Source organism: Miniopterus natalensis, chromosome 19 (assembly GCF_054644295.1).
Source record: "Miniopterus natalensis isolate mMinNat1 chromosome 19, mMinNat1.hap1, whole genome shotgun sequence".
Classification (NCBI taxonomy): domain Eukaryota; kingdom Metazoa; phylum Chordata; class Mammalia; order Chiroptera; family Miniopteridae; genus Miniopterus; species Miniopterus natalensis.
In genome coordinates, this window is record NC_142099.1 from 27,173,370 (window position 1) to 27,193,060 (window position 19,691).

Here is a 19,691-nt window from a genome sequence, read left to right on the forward strand (position 1 = left end):
AAAAGCTGAAAGGCTTTCCTCTAAGATCAGGAACAAGACAAGGATGCCCACTATCAGCACTTCTATTGAACGTAGTATTGGAAGTCCTAGCCACAGCAATCATACAAGACAAAGAAATATAAGACATCCAAATTGACAAGGAAGGAATAAAACTATTATTTGCAGATGACATGATACTATATATAGAAAACTCTGAAGACTCCATAAAAAAATTAGAACTAATAAATGACATCAGTAAAGTTGCAAGATTCAGAATCAATATACTGAAATCTGTTGTGTTTCTATTCACCAATAATGAACAATCAGAAGAAAGAAAACAATCCCACTTACAATTGCATGAAAAAGTATAGAATACCTAGGAATAAATTTAACCAAAGAGGTGAAAGACCTGTACTCTTAAAACTGTAAGACATTAAAAAATAAATTGAACAAGATACAAATAAATGGAAGGATATACCTTGCTCATGGGTTGGAAGGATTAATATTGTTAAAATATCCTTACTACCTAAAGTAATATATAGGTACAATATTCTTCTCAATTAGAACAACTAATCCTAAAATTTATATGGAACCACAAAAGACTCCAAATAGGCAAGGAAGTCTTGAGAAAAAACAAAGTGGGAGGTACCATGTCCCACGATGTCAAACTATACTACAAAGCTATAATAATCAAAATAGCATGGTACTGGCATAAAAACAGACACATAGATCAATGGAATAGAATAGAGAGCCTGTTTATATGGTCAATTAATTTACAGCAAAGGAGACAAGGATATACAGTGGGGTAAAGACAGTCTCTTCAATAAGTGGTGTTGGCAAAACTGGACAGATACATGCAAAAAATGAAACTGGACCACTTTCTTACACCATATTTTAAAAACCTCAAAATGGATTAAAGATCTAAAACTACAAAACTCCTGGAAAAAAACATAGGCAGTAAACTCTTTGACATTGCTCTTAGCAATATCTTTTTGGTTATATCTCCTCAAGCAAGAAAAACAAACAAAAAAATAAACAAATGCAACTACCTCAAACCAAAAAGGTTTTGCACAGCGAAGGAAACCATCAACAAAATGAAAGAACAACCTCTTGAATGGGAGAAGATACTTGTCAATGATAAGAGGTTAATATCCAAGGTGTATAACAGAACTCATACAACTTAACACCAAAAAAATCCAATTAAAACATGGGCAGAAGAAGGCCTGAATAGACATTTCTCCAAAGAGGACATACAGATGGCCAACAGACATATGAAAAGATGCTCAACATCCACTAATCATCAGAGAAATGCAAATTAAGACCACAATGAGATACCACCTCACACCTGTCAGAGTAACTGTCATCAATAAATCAACAAATAAGTGCTGGAGAGGATGTGGAGAAGAGGGAACCCTCATGCACTTTTGGTGGGAATGTGGATTGGTGCAGACACTGTGGAAAACAGTATGGAGGTTCCCAAAAAAAAAATTAAAAATAGAGCCGCCATATGATCCAGCAATTCCATTTCTGGGTATTTATCCAAAGAAAACAAAAACACTAATTCAAAAAGATCTCTTCACTGCAGCATTACTTACAGTAACCACAAAATGGAAGCGGCCTAAGTGTCCATCACTAACCGGATGGGTAAAAAAATGTGACATCTATATGTACAATGGAATATTATTCAGCAACAAAAAAGAGTGAAGTCTTGCCATTTGTGACAGCATGGATGGCCCTACAGGGTGTCATGCTAAATGAAATAAGTCAGACAAATACCATGTATCACTCACATATGAGATCTAAAAATAAATAAATGAATAAATGAATAAACAAAATAGATACAGACTCATGTAGATACAGAACAGGCTGGTGGTTACCAAAGGCAGGGGGGGTGGGCAATGGGAATTTTAAGTAAAAATGGTCTTCAGCCGGAAAGAGCATCAAGACCAACCATGACCATATTATAAATGGAAAGCTGTGGCTCCAAGTGGGAGCCCCTGGATGAGACAGCTGATGGAGGTCCCCAGCCAGGCCACTCTCCCCCAGGCTCACCTGCCAGCACCCTGAGGGGAGATCTGTGTCTGGGGCAGATGCCCATTAACCAAGCCCACGGAGGCAGACCTATATGCCAATTCCCCAACTTAGAGTGAGAAGTAACCCCTCGGAGGTAACTTGGGCCTGATATTTTCAGACAAGAACCCTTTTTCTCTCTAGGTCAGCCACATAGAAAATCAAATTACTCAGAGAGTTGCTTAGTGAGGAAGAAATCAGGGCCAGGGCATTGGCCAGAGAACACAAATATTTATGGCATTCGGCTCTGAGAGATGGAGGCGTCGTCCCCACAACAGGGACATTCTGCCACCGGGCATGACAAAGCGAATTGCTAGAACACAGTGTCCCTCCCCAGGCATGGCTCTAACGGGAATTGTCAGGAGCTGCCTTGTGGATGTTTCCCCGTCTAGTTCTGACCGAACCACCTCCCCGCCTGGTCAGCAGAAGCTTTGCCTGCGTGTGATGAAAGCCTCCAGTGCAGCCGTCTCGGTCCAGGCCGACCCAGGCCCACAGCTCTGACCCGCGGTGCACCGACCTAACAGTCTGCTCTCAGGAACGGGCTGTATTTTCCCTATTCCCAAGCTTTTGGGGGCACCCCGTGGTCATTTCAGGCACTTCCAATAAGCAGGTCATAACAATGTCCATTTGTTGAATGAGCAGAAGTTTCCAAAGAGCTCAAACACCCCTATCACAACTATTCCTCTCGAGCATTCTTCGGACAAATACTGTGGTTCTTATTTTACAGAGAAGGACACTGAATTCAGATATGGCAGGTGGCTTTTCCAAGGTCCCAGAATTAGTGGATAGAGGGTTAAGACTAAAACTCAGATCTTCAGACCCCACGTGAGTCTGTGGAGGACACCTGCTCTTCACAGGGAACATAAAGGACTTTGCCCGACCACCTGCATTGTTCATCTATAACAAATATTCACGGAGTGGCAGTCCTCAGCTGTGCATTCTTGTAGGCACCGGGACACCGTGACGACCAATTTAAAGAAGGTTCCTACCTCCGTGGAACATATATTACATTGTGAACGACAAAGGAGGCCCGTTTCAGATGGTGACGAGCCCATGCAGAGGATGAGACAGGGCGTCATAAAGTGCTCATTGGCTGTTTCTGTTCCAGTCACCAGGGGAAACTTCTCTCAGGCAAAGTCGTTTAAGCTGAGATGGGACAGCAAGAAGCCGCACAGTGGTGAAGAGGAAAAGCACTCCTGCTGGAAGGGGCAGCGAGTAAGAGCAGAGGTCAGAGGGCAAAGGGCAGGTGGCATGAGACGAGCTGGGGAGGTGGGCGGGAGCCAAACCTCGTGGCGTTTTTTTTGTGGAGGGACAGTCTGGTTTTATTCGGGTACAGTGGGCAGCCACCAGTCACACTGCTCCAGAAATGAGCTGCTTTCCATAAGTCCCAGCATCCAGACCAGGTCCTACACCCCCGGGTCCCCGAGTCTCAATCAACCCGCCCACTATGGCTGGTGCACCAGAATTCAAGTACTTTACGAATATACATACAGTCTTTCCATAATCTGGTAAGAGGTACCTGAAAAACTCAGAACACAATTTATCTTGCAGGAAGGAGAAAGGTTTGGCACGTCTGAAAACCCATATTCCTAAGAGGTAGGTTTATAACCTCAACAGTCGTGCAAATCAAACTCCAGGAAGCCCAGCGAGGCTCCCAGGAGGCACTGGCTGTCTCTGAGAAGAGCTCAGTTGAAAAACGCTGGGAGGACGGGCCAGGCTCCCCTCCACACCCACCCGACAGCAGCTTCTCCCTCAGGCCCATCCTGCTCCCCACAGTTCACTGCTCAGATGGCAGCTGACAGCTGCCTTCTCTGAACAGACATAAAAACCCACAACTGTCCCCTAGCAAGGGGATGTTCAAAAACCCCACAAGGCAGGGAGCGGCGAAGGAGAATCGGGAACAGAGAATGATGGGCCGGGGGTGGGAGACCCAGGCCTTCTAAATAGGAATTCATTGCATAAAAACGCAGTCCTCCACACCCACTCTCCAGCGCTGCCACCACGAGGAATGAAAATGGCCTAAAGTCTGGCTTGGCAATAAGTAGCCAAAGCCTCTGACCTGGGAAATGGCCCTCAGGAAACCATCAGGCACGTAAGCAAAAAGGCTGATGCAAATGTGTCCACTGAAGTATTGTTTATAACAGTGATGAGCAACAGAGAATCAGTTAACTAAACAATAAAGCCATAGGAAGGAACACCATGCAACTGGTAAAATCATACCCCAAGGCATAGAATCTAAGAGAATATTTCATCTTGTAAGGGAAAAATGCAGAATATATTAAGCTTTAAAAGTAGGTAGTAGAGAAAAAAGGGCAATGAGCGAATCCTTGTAAATAACCCAGACAAGAGACAAAAGAAAAATGGGAAGGCGGGGGTGGGGGGCGCCTGGGGAGACTTGCACCGGGAGAGCGCACTGCTCCTGTGCTCACTGGTGAGCAAGTGACTATTATTAAAAACTCATTTGGGTAACAGCTGGGCATCAGGAGGGTGCAGAGAAAAATGATCAGAAAAGGGAGCAAGGTCCTTTTGGGGAAAGACATTTGGACCTGCACCTCTGTAAAAACAATTACTGAGCATCCTGCCCGCAGATTTCCCTCCAGGAGTCCTCATTTGCAATTCTTAGATTCTCAGGCCATTCAACCACAAACTGCTGTAATCTAAAATCAACTGCACTTTAAGACTTGACTGCTGTCCTCCCTGACCTCAGTCCCACCGTCCCGGGCATCTCACACACACACCCTGCTCCCTGAGGCAGGGATATCGATGGTTTTCATTTTTACACATTTCACAGGAGAAGCCCACACCAGTCCTCACTGGTAACACTCAGTGTGACAGTGCCACCCACGCAGGGATGCACCAGAACCAAACGGGAGGGCGGGAGGGCCGCAGAAGGAGCCGGGGCCTGGAAATCAACACAGTGCGCTCACACCTGCGCGTGGCCACCCACCAGCTGTCACCTTGGAAGGGCCATTGACCTCTGAGCTTCCACTTCCTAATCTATAAAATGAGCATGTGAGAGAATCTATGAGGTCTAATCTGGCTCTAAAACTCCAGAGTTCATAATCCCCTCAGTGTCTCTCCTCCAAAGAAATACCTGGACCAGGGGGAGGAGACGGCCCAATGTACCTGGAGCCCAGAGGACCTTCCCAAACCATTTCCATTTTACAGTAACTCTCACTGTACAAGTCTGGACCCTGCAAAACAATGTAGGTGCCTCCTCTATGGGCCTGTTGGGGAAGCTGTTCTTTATAAAGGCTCTCCTAAAGCACGTGTTTGATCCTGCAAAAGCACCACGTACATTTGCTCTGTGCTCAGCTCAGAGTTCTCACATGCAGGACCAATCATCCCAGTTTGTCCAGGACTGAGGAGTACCCCCTACCCTCCTGATGAGACTTGCTTTGCCAAACCCAAGAGGGTCCTTGGCAAACCAGGTCAGTTGGTCACTCTCTCTCTCAATATATCTCTGAGTTTGGTTTGCTGCTCCCAAAACACCCTCTACGCTCCTCATCAAAACAAAATAAACACCCCTTTTGGACCTGTACATATGTTGCTGCTCGAATCAGTACCATCACAGACCATCAGCAATGCACCTTGGGGTGCCTCAAGGATGCTTCTGTCCTCAGGTAAGCGTGCCTTCACTCGCCACATCCCACTGGGTGCTCTAGGACTGGCAAGGCTTTTTATAATCAATAAAAGAAAAAAAAACACATGCAAAGAAGTTTTTGTAAGCCGCAAAAGCCATAGGAATATGAAAACCCTTATTTTTGCACTGAACCATCGCCAAACATTCATTCACCACATTGTTAGTGCCTAAAGAAGACAGCAACTAAAAAACAAAGAAAAGACAAGGCTGACAACCGAAGAGACAACTAAAGAATCCATTCGTTCACCCGCTGACTCTGTGGACAAGTCTGTACGGAGCACTTATTCTGTGCCGGGCGAACAATCATGCAAGAGAAACACAATCACGTGGAGTTTACAGTCTCCATGTCTGCTAACCATTAATGGGTATTAATCAAAGCATTTCACGAACACTGGCTCCATTCTGGTTACCTCTAATAAAAGTTAAAATATTAACTATTTCACCCTTGAGATCACAGAAAAATAAGAATATCAACATCTATCTCTCCTAAAACATTGCATATTCATGGAAGACAGACATTGAGTCTTTTTTTTTTTTTTTTTTTTGGTAATCCTTCAGAGGATCTAACACCACTTATGAAGTTGACCAGAAAATTTTGAAAAGAGACGTCAAAGAGCGAAAACGGAGAATGTTTGACGCAAGAAGACAGAAAGGAAGCTGTGGCACTGCGTGTAACTAACGAGCTGTCCCCGTCGTCCTGAGAACCCGCGTGCCATTCTAAGTTCACATCCAATATCAGCTGCAGAGAAATCTCAGAACTTGGAGCAAAGGAAAGGAAGTGCCCTGTATTCGGTTTTCAGACGTTCTCAGCATACGTGAGAGAGAGAGGCTGGCACAGGATTGTGGCTGGTTTAATCTCGGGCACACGTCTTTAGAAACCAGCACGTGCGTTATGTAGTGCAGCGGCTTGGGAGAAGTTGACAGTCATTTCCAATCACCAACTGGTCACAGGAGCGTTGGGAAGACATGCTCTGTTGCAAGAACGCCTGGGCAGGGAGCGGCAGTAAGTGTGAATTAGAAGGCTGACGCACCTCACCCACCAGGTGCCCATGGCAGAATCTCAGCCTTCGTCTCTGGCTCCCCCCTCTCCCCATCCCCATGGTCAACCATGTAGTAACGGCAGTCAACTCTCCCTCACGGATGTCCCAAATGTGTTTTTCCGTCAGTTACCATAGATCTCGAAACACACACACACACACACACACACACACACACACACACACCCCCACATCACAGGAGCTTCTAACCATGCTAACTTCTTTCATCTCCCCAAATGCTCTTAGAGCTCTCATCTTTGGACTCTTGGATATGCTGGTCCCTCCTCCTAGAGCACCCGCCCCCCCAACCCTCATCTATTACTTTTTCATTCCTAAGCACCCTCCAGGCTTCCTCTTAGACATTACTTCCTCCGAGGAGCCTTTCCAAGCTCCCTTAGACTGAGCCAGGCACTTCTCCTCCACGCTCCCACAGCACCCTGGACTTCCACCCTCACAGGGCCTGTCTCCCTGCGTTGGAATAGGTTCTGATTTGGGTTTTTTTTCCCCCTAAGCGACTCTTTAGATCATGCATTCTGCAAGAACAGAGGCTGGACCTGCCTTGTTTACCTATGTATCCTTGTCATCTAAACCAAATCGGTTTATTTAAATCAATCAGTTCACTCACGAATGAGTAGAGCATAGTTCCTAACTGCTGCTGTCTGTCTGGACCTCCCACTTTGCCACTAGACCAGCCAGACTCTCTGAACCAAGGAAGGCTGTGACCTGATTTCTGTCCGTCTCCCAAGCTGGATCTGTCCAGAAAACCAATGCACTGACAGGCACTGTGCTGAGAGGAGGCAGTGTTCTACAAGTGAACCAAAGATGGCCTCTGCGCGTTGGCTCCTAGGTTATTTATTTCTTCACTCCAGGCTGAGGCCCATTAGTTCAAAAGCCTGCCAGTGCCAAACGCAAACTTTTATACATCCAATTGTTTTGAACATAGCCCAAATAAATGGACTGTTTGCCACCTAGAGCCTGCCTCCTTTGCATATCCTGTGAAACTGCCCAACATCTGCTAGAAACGGACAAGACAAACCTCCCAAGCCACTGCTGCCCTTAGGAGTTCTGTGACCCAGAGACTCCCGACCATGCTGTCCAGTGATGTCACCTCTGCGTCCCCCCTCCCCTCTGATCTCACTTCCCCCAGAGTGCCTTTTCTCTCCTCTCCTTGTGAGTGGGGGCCCCACAATGTAGCCTCTGGAGGGACTCCTATTGTGAGGGACTTTCCCCGAACGCACACCCGTCAGAGCATCACCCATATAAAGCTTGTGTGTGCAAGTGCCACCTCACGCTCATGTCTTTTTCCTTGATCAGCCCTGGAATCCCTCCAACCCCTACAGGCCGAAATCTGGGGAAGTCCGCATGCTTATAATTTCTATGTAGTCTCAGTCTGATAACTTCTAATCTGCCTTGTAACCCTCACTTTCCATTTATCAACTGACTTAGTATTACCTCTAAACCTAACCTTCGCCTGCAGAATTCTATTCCAGCAATTCAGAACAGTCTCCTAGCTCTCACGGCCCCGGTTATCCACCTCAAATCTCACTGGACTTTCAAGCTCTAGCCTTTACTCCCTTGTCTTGGACGACAGGTTGGGGCACTGGCTCGATCAGTCCAATCCATGCTTCTGGCCCACGCTCCTGGCAAACAGCCCTGGAGCTATAACTCTATCCATGGATGATGTAAGAAAAGTCAAGGACTTGGACTGAGTGCTCTATGAAGTTTCTAGCTTCCGTCCCTAAGATTCCACGGTCCATAGCATTTGCTACAGAGCTTACACTAATGTGGCTGGAGACGGAACCAAAAATAATGAGCAGAGAGCAAATGGCACAGATGGGCTTGTCTGTAGCTCTACAGAAAAGGAGAGAGATCTGTTGGCATAAACAGATCCTGCGCCTTGATTTTTCTTGTTATTTGTTATGACACAGGGTGAGCCTGAGCTCCTGAGAGACGCTGGAAGGAAATAATCCATCACACGTTTCTCAAGGCCAAGCAGGTTTTCTTAGTGAAGTTAGAACTACCCAGAAATATCCAAAAGTGAGGTCTCACTTCCCACAAATCAATAGTGCAGTGGAGGAGAAACGTTAACAACCCTTGACTTGTCACTTTCCCTTGTGGACATGAGCCTAGGTTCAGGCTTTAGCCACACAGGACTCTTGCCGAGGGAGAGTGACCGAGAATCCGGAGAGAACGGCAAGGGAGGTGGGACGGTCAGAGAGGCAAGTGTGGCTGCAAAGGCTAGAAGTGATCGTGGTCACAGATGTTAGGGGCCTGTTGGTTCGAGTGGCTCTACCTGCCTATCCTCCAGGCCGCACAGTAACTTTTTACAGAACAAGGTGCCCGAATCTTTGCATTTTGCCCTGGCTGCAGAGGCATCGACATCTGACAGATACGTGCACAGAAGTGTTTGCTGCTGAGGGAAAATTCTCAGGTGCTGTCCACAGCATCTATCCAAAGAAAAAGGCCCCCAGCCATAGCCTGACAATGGACCTATGTGTAATGCAGACATTAGAAAGAGAGAGAGAGAGAGAGAGAGAGAGAGAGAGAGAGAGAGAGAGAGAGAGAGGGAGAGGGAGAGAGGAAGGAAGGAAGGAAGGAAGGAAGGAAGGAAGGAAGGAAGGAAGGAAGGAAGGAAGGAAGGAAGGGAAGCAATATTTAAAGCAATAATGACTAAAAATTTTCCCAAAGTAATGTCAAGACACAAAACCAAAGATCCAGGAAGCTCAGAGAACACCAAGCAGAATAAATGCTCCCCAAGCTACCCCTATGCATATCCTACTCAAACAGCAGAAAATCAGAGATGAAAAAAAAATACTAAAAGAAGCCAGAAGGGGAAAACACCTAACCTACAGAGAAATAAAGAAGAATGACACTGAACTTTCCCTCAGAAACCATGCAAGCAAGAAGAGAGTGAAATATTTATAGTGTTTAAAGAAAAAAAAATACTAACCTAGAATTAATTCGGTACCCTATGAAGTTATCCTTCAGAAGTGAATGAGTGGCCCCCCGGCCTGGGTCAGTGGTTGAGCATCTACCTGGGATCCAGGAGGTTGAGGTTCGATTCCCGGTCAGGGCACATGCCCGGGTTGCGGGCTCGATGCCCAGCAGGGGGCGTGCACGAGGCAGCCGATCAGTGACTCTCATCATTACTGTTTCTCTCTCTCCCTCTCCCTTCCTCTCTCTGAAATAAAGACTTTTTTTTTTTAAAAAGTGAGTCAGTGGGGGCAGGGCATCTAATACTTTCAACAATAAAAAAAAAAGTGAATGAGAAATACTTCCTCAGACAAACGAAAACGGCAAATGGTTTTCAGAGAGAAGGAAAATAATACAGATCAGAAACTCAAATCAACATTTAAAAACAAAAAAAGGGTTACCAAGAGCATAGGGAAAGGAATAAGTGGAGGTAAAATAAAAACTTATTTGTAATTGATCTAACCGATAAGTCTTTTCAAAATAAAAGCAACAATGTATTGATGATTAGCTTATATATAAGTGAAATGAATGACAACCATCATACAAGTGACGAGGGAGGAATTAAGAATATTTTGTTATAAGGAGAATTTGGGAATATATCATTTCAAGGTAGTTGTGCTACGTTGAAGTCGTATATAGTGCTATCTAAAAAGTGGACTTGGATTAGTTGTAAATATACTGCGAACTCTAGGGCAACTACTAAAAATAGGTATAAGATGTTCCACATCATATATCAATAGGGAATTGCAAATTAAAACAAGATACTACTACGCATCTATTAGAATGGCCTAAGTCCAAAACATTGACAACACCAAATGTTGGCAAGGACGTGGAGCCACAGGGGCTCATTAACGGTGGAAACACAAAATGGTGCAGCCACTTTGGAAAAGCACTTGTCAGTTTCTTACAAAAATAAACATTCTCTCGCCGTACAATCCAGAAATCGCACTCCTTGGTATTTACTCAAAGGAGTTGAAAACTTTATGTCCACCCAAAAACCTGCACACAGATACTTGTGGCATCATTACTCATAACTGCAAAACTCAGAATCAACTAAAACGTCCTTCAGTGGGTGAGGGGAGAAATAAACTGTGGTGCACCCATACCATGGAATATTACTACTCAGCACTAAGAAGAAATGAGCTACAAAGCCATTAAAAGACATGGATACACTTTAAATGCATATGACTAAATGAAAGAATTCAATCTGAAAAAGCTACATACCGTATGACTCCAACTGCATGACATTCTAGGAAAGGTGAGGCGATGGAGACGGAAGAAAGATCAGAGATGGACAAGGGTTTGTGGGGAGGAAGAGGCAAAGCAGGAGATTTTTTGAGGCTGTGAAACTGTTCTGCGTATAAAAGCAGATACTTGTCATGACACGTCTGTCAAACAGGCTGTACAACACTAGGGTACATCCTAACACAAACTGGGGACTGTGAGTGATAATGGTGTGTCAGTGGAGGTTCATCAGCTGTAACAGATGTACCGCCCTGAGGGGGGGGGGTGTTGAGAGTGGGAGAAGCTGGGTGTTCAGGGGATATATGGGAAATCTCTGTGCCTGCTTCTTAATATTGCTATAAACCTAGAACTGCTCTAAAAGTAAGTTTATTTAAAAAAAAAAAGTTTTAAAAAGGGAATCATAAACATATGTTTGAGGAGAGGTGAGAGGTGATGGGATTAAGGTGCTAACAAGGGGCTCCTAGGGTTCTGGTTGGTTGTTAATCTGAACGCGAGACGCTCCGACGAGTCACTGAGGACTCTCCGAGTCCCCGGAAGGCCGCCTGTGCTGACGTTAGAAGGGATGGCTGCTGAGGCGACAGCTCTGCCTTATGGCCTCAGCCTCTCTTTGAGCTGTGTCTTCGTTACTCACCGTTCAAATCACCCCAACTGATATGGCCTCTTAATCTGAACGCAGCATAACTGGGGTTCGCTTTGGTCTAAATCATCATTTGCCCCCACTCTGTTCAGTCTGACCGAATGGTTAAAACCTTACGATATTTGTTTGAAAAGAAAGACTACAATCAAAACAGCCCAGCAATTTTGCAACCTGAAAAGGCCCCTTCCTTGAAAACACTCTGGTTAAGCGCGTGTGACTCCAAGGACAATCAGGATTGGTTTTTAAAAAAACAAAAACAAAACACAAAACACCTATAAATCACCAAACAGATAAGGAGTGAGGCTTGTACTCTTGCCCTCGGCAGGGAGCCGCCTAATCTGGCCGGAAGATCACGGGTGTCCCATCGGAGCGACAGGCCGGAGGTCAGACCACAAGGGTGAATTCGGTGACCACGGGGAGTTCTCGAAAGGAGAGCAAGCAGGGAAAGGAGGGGATTTAGGTCAGAATAGGGCACAGCCACCGCTTTTTTGGCCGGAGGAATAAAGAGCAGGGGCTTCTCCGAAGACAAGTCCTAGGCTGGAAAATGAATCCTGCTGAGGAAGTGGCTTCCGTCCCACCTACTTGCCGATCTAAAGAAACGAGTGGCAAGGAAAAGGGGCCAGGCCAAGGACCTACACGCGCTCACACACCATTTATTTTACCTACCGGCCACTCGAGGAGGCAAGCCCTTCACGTGCACGGCTTCAACGGATCCTCAACCAACCCACAAACCTTGTTCTCTGCGCAGATGGAGATGCAGAGAGGCCAAAGGCTGCCCCCGGCAGTAGGTGAGATGCCAGCCTACGCTGTCTGACTCGAGAGCTCACATTCATGTCCTTTCCTTTATATTATATTGCAGAACAGCTCAGCCTGGGAGCACTGCCTCTTAGCAGGGACTCAGGGGCTGCCCTCAGCGTCTCTTGCCTCTCCTGCCAAGTGCTGTGCTCCCCACACCAGGAAGGGGGTAGCCCCAATTAAACTTAGTCAGATTCTATCATGAAAGGGGATTGTAACCATCCTCCGTCCCCAGACCACAAAGCTCGGCCCTCACCTCCACCAGGCACCTCACACGTGTGTCATCTTGGCCATAGAAAAACTAGGTTAAAAAAAGAGAGAGCTTGCTCGAGACGACTGCGCCCCCACCAGTCCCCAGTCCAGCTTCCCTCCGAAGCTAGCTCTTGACGTCCGTCTGGTTTCCGCAGTTACCTAAGGTCCAGCAGGAGACGGCCCTCAGGAGGGGGGGGCTGCCGTAGAAGGCATGCATGTACATGAGGTGCACCATCAGCTCGGCCAAGCACCAGCAGCCGCAGAGGCGGCCCAGCGCCCGGGCCAGCACGGAGAGGCGGGGCCGCGGTGAGCACTGCTCCTGCTGCTGCATCTAAGGTGGAGACAGAGGAAGCCATCAGATTGCATCCATCCTTCAAATCTGCCAAACAGTCCCCAGGACAGTGGTTTTCATAAACGGCCCACAAACATTATTGCTGTATCTACTAAAAGAGGGTTGGTTTAGTTTGCTTTGGGAACACTCCATGTTCTTGGGTAAAAAAAAAATTCATGCCTGAGCCTGAAAGCTGTCCCTGAGTGAGAACAGGGTGGGGTCGACAAGCTAGCCTAGGGCCAGGAGCCAAGGCGGCCTCCGCGGACCTTCACGCCAGCAACAACCCTGCAAAACCCTGGGGCTCTGGGCTCTCTTCGGGTTCAGCGTCGCCCTGCTTGTCTCCATCCATCACCCACTCACATCTAAGGCGGGTAAAAGTAGGCCCAAGTCAAGAAGGGGCCCAGGACTGGTAAGAGAAAGGCAGAATGGGACGGAGCCTGAGAACCAGCAACAGCTAGGTGCCGGTGTGTCATCTCAGCTTGAGTTGGTCTTGAAACAAGGCAGAGTGAACACAAACGGGGGCAGCTCATGGCACTGTCTCCCGCTGAGCAGGTGGCACAGTGTCACAGTTAAGAACACGGGATCAGCTTCTAGCACAAACCACACAGCTGTGTGAGCTGAGCAAGTTACTTACTCTCTCTGAGGCTTGGTTTTCTCACACATAAAATGAAAAAAAGATTGTTGTGATGATTGAATATAATAAACAAAGTACTAAGCACAGCACCTGGCACATAACAAGCGCCGGACGATTATCGTTAATGTCCGATCATTTCGTGCCTTGTATCGCACACGCTGCACCTTCACCCTCCTGGCATCCGGGGCTACTAGCCACAGGGCACAGTTAGGAGGCGATTCAGAGCCAGGTGTCAACAGTGACAGGGATGTTTTCGTTATTCATAGATATAGACTCAATACCTGTGGACAATACAAACCAAAAAAAATCCAAGTCCTGCCCAGGTAGCCTGGTGCTGTGGTCTCACCTCACGGCCTGCTGTTCAGGGATGCACCAAAATTTAAAACGCAGAGATTCGGAAACGCATAAGGGTGCTACGAATCCGAACTAGATGGGCAGAAAAGCAGGAGGGCGCGTGGACGTTTCTGGGTGTGACACTGATAAGATTTCGTGTGACTCAAGGCCGCCTTGTGACGAGCAGGTGAGAGGATTCATGAGGGATGAAGCGGGTCTGCAAACACCCACCGGCGGAGGCAACCGGCTGGGCTCAGCACTCAGCAGCAAGGGCCCAAGACACCGCATCCCCGAGAAAGGCCGTTCCTGGGGGAAGGTGACCCAAGGAACCTCTTAAGCTCCACTCTCCCGTAACACCAAGGCATGGGGGTCCCTGTCCATCCAGTAGGAAGAAAGGAGGTGCCCTGCATAGTTCACCTAAGGAGCAGGATGCTGTCCCGTCTCCGTGCAAAGCGGTTCATTCGAGATATTTCCAACCTGGGGGGAGCGCCAACCTTCAGACCACTGGAAACTGCCATCAGTGGGAATTTAAGGCGCCACTAAAAAATTACACATAACTCATCTGCAAAGTGCATTTGAAAGCAGATTATATTTTAAAGCCTCATTTCATGCAAATTGCATAAAAAGGAATATCAAAGGCTTTTAAAGATATTCCGATGATTAAAGATGACAGTTTTCAAAGAGGAAAAGTTCTTTTCCTTCACACGGTAATAATAATAATGTTTGAGAGCACAAACGAAAGCCCTCCCCGGAGCCAACCGCTCACTTGTGCCCCCTCGGCCCCAGCCTCTGTGTTTGGATCAAGGGCACTGGAATCAGTGGCTTAACCCTTTGTGGTGGGCGAGCTTCCGTCCAGTCAGTGGTCACAGGCCACACCCCTACTCCCAACAAGCCAGTCCCTAATCAGCGCCTCACTGCCCCTCCCCAGGTGGGCAGGCAGTGGTCCTGCCAGAGCGGCGAGGGGGGCTGCAGTGGGTGTTGCTCCCACGGGACTAGGACTGGTCTGGCCGGCCTGAGCCTCCAGACCCGCATGTCCACAAGCCTCGCCGCACCTTCTCTCTGACTCCTGGGCACTCGCCAAGTGGGCATGACCAGGCTCACCTCTTTATTCCTTCCACCCCGATCTGCATTCCATTAGCCTCTCTCTGCCTCCATGTTACCGTCTGTAAAGTGGTAACAGCAACAGTATCTCTCTCTCCTAGGGCTGCTGCGAGGATGGCATGAGTTAGAACATGCAGAGCCTGGCTCGGAGCAAGTGCTCATCTAAGGTTATTTATTAGAACTCGAATTATTCCAGGTAGATGCTAGAACCAGAGACCATTCCAAACCCTGAGCAGTTTGTCCGGGACACTGACTGCCTACCCAGCTCTTGCCAGCCCTGGCCACTCGGGGGCCGGGCTTTCCCCTGTACCTGCAGCAACTGCCTGGGTCTCTCTTCCACAGAGATGGAACCAGCACACTGGCCTCTTCTGAGGCCAGATTGGCCACTGCCCAGCATCCCCTGCTGCTGCACCCACCCACCAGACTGGACACCCAGGGTCCATGTTCCAGCCTAAACTTACCCCAGAATTGCCACACTTTTAGCTAACAACAGCAACAACAGTAATGGTTAACACCTCATAGTGTTCAGGTGTCAAGCCACATTACTTGTACAAACTCATTTAATCCCCATAACAGTCCTGTGACAGAGACATTAATATTCTTCCCATTTCACTGATAAGGAAACTGAGTCAAAAATAAGGTAAGTAACTCACCAAATGCTCTCAAGCCAAAGCAGAGCAGGGATTCAAATCCTTTAACAGGGTTGGGTTCCAGAGTCTCTGCTCTTCAACACATGCAGTTAGTTCCCCATCTGCACACTGGCTCTTCTCGGACTAGGAGCACGAGCTCAGCCAGGAAAAGGCCCAGGTCCTACCACCCTCGGGCCCACCATCCTGCTCCACACCAGCCCCCACAGAAGGATCCACCTGCTCAGAGTAAGATGCGGTGGGCCAGGCTCCACAAACAGCATCTCCTGCCTTTTCCTCGGCCCCTGGCCCCCCACACCCCTAGTTCAGTATCTAAAGTCCACAGACCAAGGGAGAAATATAAACAGGCCCCATGTTCCTGAAACTCCAAATGCCATCAGAGATGACTCAAGTTAGGGCACTGAGGCCTTTCAACAGGCACATTTTACCTGCTCATGATCGATGTGTGCAGATTCCACATGCCTTACGTTACAGGCGACACCTCTTCTTTACTTCCCTCTTCTTGTGTTTGTGGAAATTTACGGGCTGAAAAAATGGATGGAAGGAGACATTCTCCCAGGGGCGTGCCTAACAGGGTCCTCTTGGCCACCTTTTCTGTCCTGGGTTGGTTTCCACGTGAGGCTCTGCTGCCCCCTGGTGGCACAGCCTCATTCTCCTGCTCTCAGAAGTTTGTAAGCGTTGAGCCGAGAATCTAAGAACTGGGAATTTCAGTATTAGGAGTCCTTCTATCTGAAGGCACTTATTCATCCACTCAAGCACTCGTTCGGAGCAAACCTTGCTTACAAGTCCTTCCAGTTAGCTTCCTTCCTCACCATCCCACCTTCCCCTTCTCGGCCTCTCGGAAAGACCCCTTCCACCACTAGATTAGCTTCCTAGTTCAACTGCCCTCCTTCGACCCACCTTTCTCATAGGAGGTTGGTGCCCCACAGTCACCTTTGGCAACTGCGGAAACTGCTTTCTGTGTTTCCATGTGCCCTGTAGCTTACTGAACATTTTGCCTTTTCTAGACCAACTTTTCTAGGAATCTTCCTAGACCATAAAGGTTTCGAAACTTGTTTTTCTGAGTTGTCTGCTTTCAGAAATTACTACCAATTTGAAAGGGGTAAAAAAGAAACAGCTAGGACACAAATACCACCCAGGCTCCATACCTGAGTCCTTGCAGGAAGACACCAGCCCTTCTCTTCCCCAGACTGAAACTCAAGAGAATGGGCGCCCTTGGATGAGAGTATAGGTGAGCAGTAATCTCAAAGCTCACCTCCACCTACAGACATAGGACCCGCAGTGGCCTCCCATGGTCCTGCTAGACCTTACAGGGGCAACTTCAGAGGAGGAGATAAGAAAGGAAAAGAATTACGATCTTCATAATAACAAAGTGCGCATCCCCAGGGCAAAGCTCCTCAATGGGCAAGAGCCAGTCAGGAGAATCATGTTTCCTCTTCATGAATTTAGTCCATGTTTCCCTGAGAATTACTATCTGGCTTCAGAGAGGGGGATGGGGGGGAGAAGGGGAGTTAGTCCAAAAGTTACTGGCTGCAATGTTGGGAAGAAGTGAAAGCTCACCATGATGAGGAAATTGTAAAAAAGACAACTCGGAGGGCCTGAGCCCACCCTCCACTGCGCCCACACCCCACCTTCCTGCCTTCTGAGGAGCTCAGGAGCATGGTTCTAACCTCTAGATGCACCACAATCACCTGGAGGCCTGTGAAAAGGATGTCTGGGCCCTACCCCGGAGCTGATTCAGCAGGTCTGGGGTGGGGCCTGAGGATCCGAGTCCAGTGAGTTCCCCGGGGGATCCAGATGCGCGGGTCCAGGGACCACGCCTGGAGAACCACAGTTAGATCAGCTGCCATCACTATCCGCCTCTGACTTTTACAGGATAATTTTAAACATAATTTTCAATCACAGATTTAAAATTACTTCAGGACAAAAGAATGATCCTCTGTAACCCAAACTGAGCCACTCAAAACCATACGCTAAACTCGCATCTGCCTAGAACACCAATGTCACTTGAAGATTTGCAGAGGGGGAAAATGAAGTCACTTAACTCGCAATTTTAAAACATGGCATTATTGTTCGAATGCAGAAATTGTACTTTTGAGTACAATGCACAACTGAGTGGAATTTTTAAGACGGAATTAAGGGATTTCTAAGAACCCTCTGACTTTTCCAGGGGCACATTTCATTTCAAGTTGTCCTCCAAAAATGCTCCACAGTGGCTCTGCACTTCTAGACCTCTGTGTGTGTGTGTCTGTGTGTGTGTGTGCAAGTGAGAGTATGTGTGTGTGAGCTCGCACGAGTATGTACTGTGTGCACGTGTTCGATGTGTGCATATATATACTGTGTGTGTGCATACATGTTATTTTTCTCACCTCCATCAGGATTTTACTTTGCTGGTGGGAGGTAGGACTGTCCCTGAGAAACATCATTTTAGGTATTTTCAGTTACTAACACTGTAGGTGGATTAATTGCATTACCATGTTCCATGAGGCTAGCTGTGGCATCAAGAAAAAAAATCTAAGTGGGAGGAAAAGTGAGGTGGGAATGATCGAAGGTAGCTCGACATGAGCTTCAGACAGGCTGGCAGGGTCCTGGGCAGAAACAGGCACCAGACGTGAAAACACATCCTGCTGTCCAGCTCCCTTCGACTCCCCCCATCTCCCCATCACAATCGCCCTGAACAATTCCCAGGCTATGTCGGTTTGTAAAAATAAAAGCGAGCATACTACTTGCCATCCAACAGCCTACACAGTTTCTCTTTCTACTTTTCAAGCAATGCCATGAAAATCCAATTTCTTCCTTCCCTGGGACTGCCCTGCAGGGTTCCCCTCGAGTTCCTCGCTGCGCCCAGTTATTAATCCTGGTTGCCACAGTCCACCGAGAATCGGGACAAGCCGAGCTTTATTTTGAGGACTGATTTTCCTGAAGTATTTCTTGCGTAAAAAAAAAAAAAAAAAAAAAAAAATCAAGACAATAGTATGTGTTTTAAACTTATGGGCACCCCTGAATGAAAACACTCAGGGGTCACGTGCGTGAGCATGGGGACAAGGACAGGGGCTTAATCCACAGCACAGCGACCCAACCCCAGGGACCCACCTGCCCGATGAACTCCGGGAAGCTGAGGACGGGCCCGTTGTGGAAGACTGGGTAATAGAAGACGTAGGCCACCATCCAGGGCAAGGAGTAGACGGCGCGCCCGCAGGGCAGCTGCTGCCAGCAGAACTCGAGGCTGAAGCTGGTGTAGGACAAGCAGCGGACGGTCAGCGTGAACTGCAGCAGGTAGTACTCGCGTTCTGTCCTGTACCACCCTCTCTGAAAGCCACCAGGAGAGAACAGCCCGTGAGCAGCGAGGAGGGGCCTTGTCCAGTCCCCGGGGAAGGAGGTTTCTTCTACCACGAAGGGGGCTGAGAACCAATGGACGGCAGGTAAGTCTAAACAAGCGGTTAATGAGCAGCGGGCAGGAGAGAGTCTCTGTCATCAAGCATCGGCTCAGCATTGAGCCTGATGCAACACGATGAAGATTTTCCCCACGGGCACCCGTCGGATACATCCAGTGGGTAACCTGGAGGTTGGCCATGCCCAGCGGATACCTCCACAGCTCCTCCAGCAAATCTGAAGGCAACGAGAGGCTTACAAATGCCACACGGGTTGTCCACTAGTTCATCTTTCCCATCTCGTTCTTTCCCATGACTGCCAGCCCGGGGCACATCAACTCTAAGTGCCATCCCTTGAATCAATGAATGAGTGAACGAATGAGTAAAAATAAAGACACCGCAAGAGTTCCATTCCACAGTGACTCAAGGAAAAAAATATACATTTTCTGTGCAAAGAAATACCTGCCTTGTCTGTCTCGGGGGCTATCGTGGGCGCCAGATGAGATAAGGGATGTGAGAGCTTCCTATAAATTGCACCGTACTCTACAGATGATTTTTTATTAAACGGGTAGGGAACTGTTGCTTTCTTTTCTCTGTATTCCTGCCCCTCTGTTCCTGTGATATGTGTCACCATCCGTGCCTT

General features: G+C 47.7%; 1 protein-coding gene across 8 annotated transcripts in view; it reads right to left on the bottom strand.

Moving 5' to 3' along the window:
• HHAT (hedgehog acyltransferase) overlaps positions 1 to 19,691 on the bottom strand; it is a 176,742-nt gene that overhangs the window by 124,697 nt on the left and 32,354 nt on the right. For 5 of the 8 annotated variants that reach the window (XM_087827883.1, XM_087827877.1, XM_087827878.1 and 2 more), the window contains exons 6-7: positions 18,771 to 18,986; positions 12,791 to 12,962 (exon numbers count right to left, since the gene is read on the bottom strand). In XM_087827883.1, the coding sequence (XP_087684009.1) occupies positions 12,791 to 12,962; positions 18,771 to 18,986 (388 nt within the window). The remainder of the gene's footprint in view (positions 1 to 12,790; positions 12,963 to 18,770; positions 18,987 to 19,691) is intronic. The other 3 variants (XM_087827881.1, XM_087827882.1, XM_087827884.1) reach the window with 3 other exon arrangements.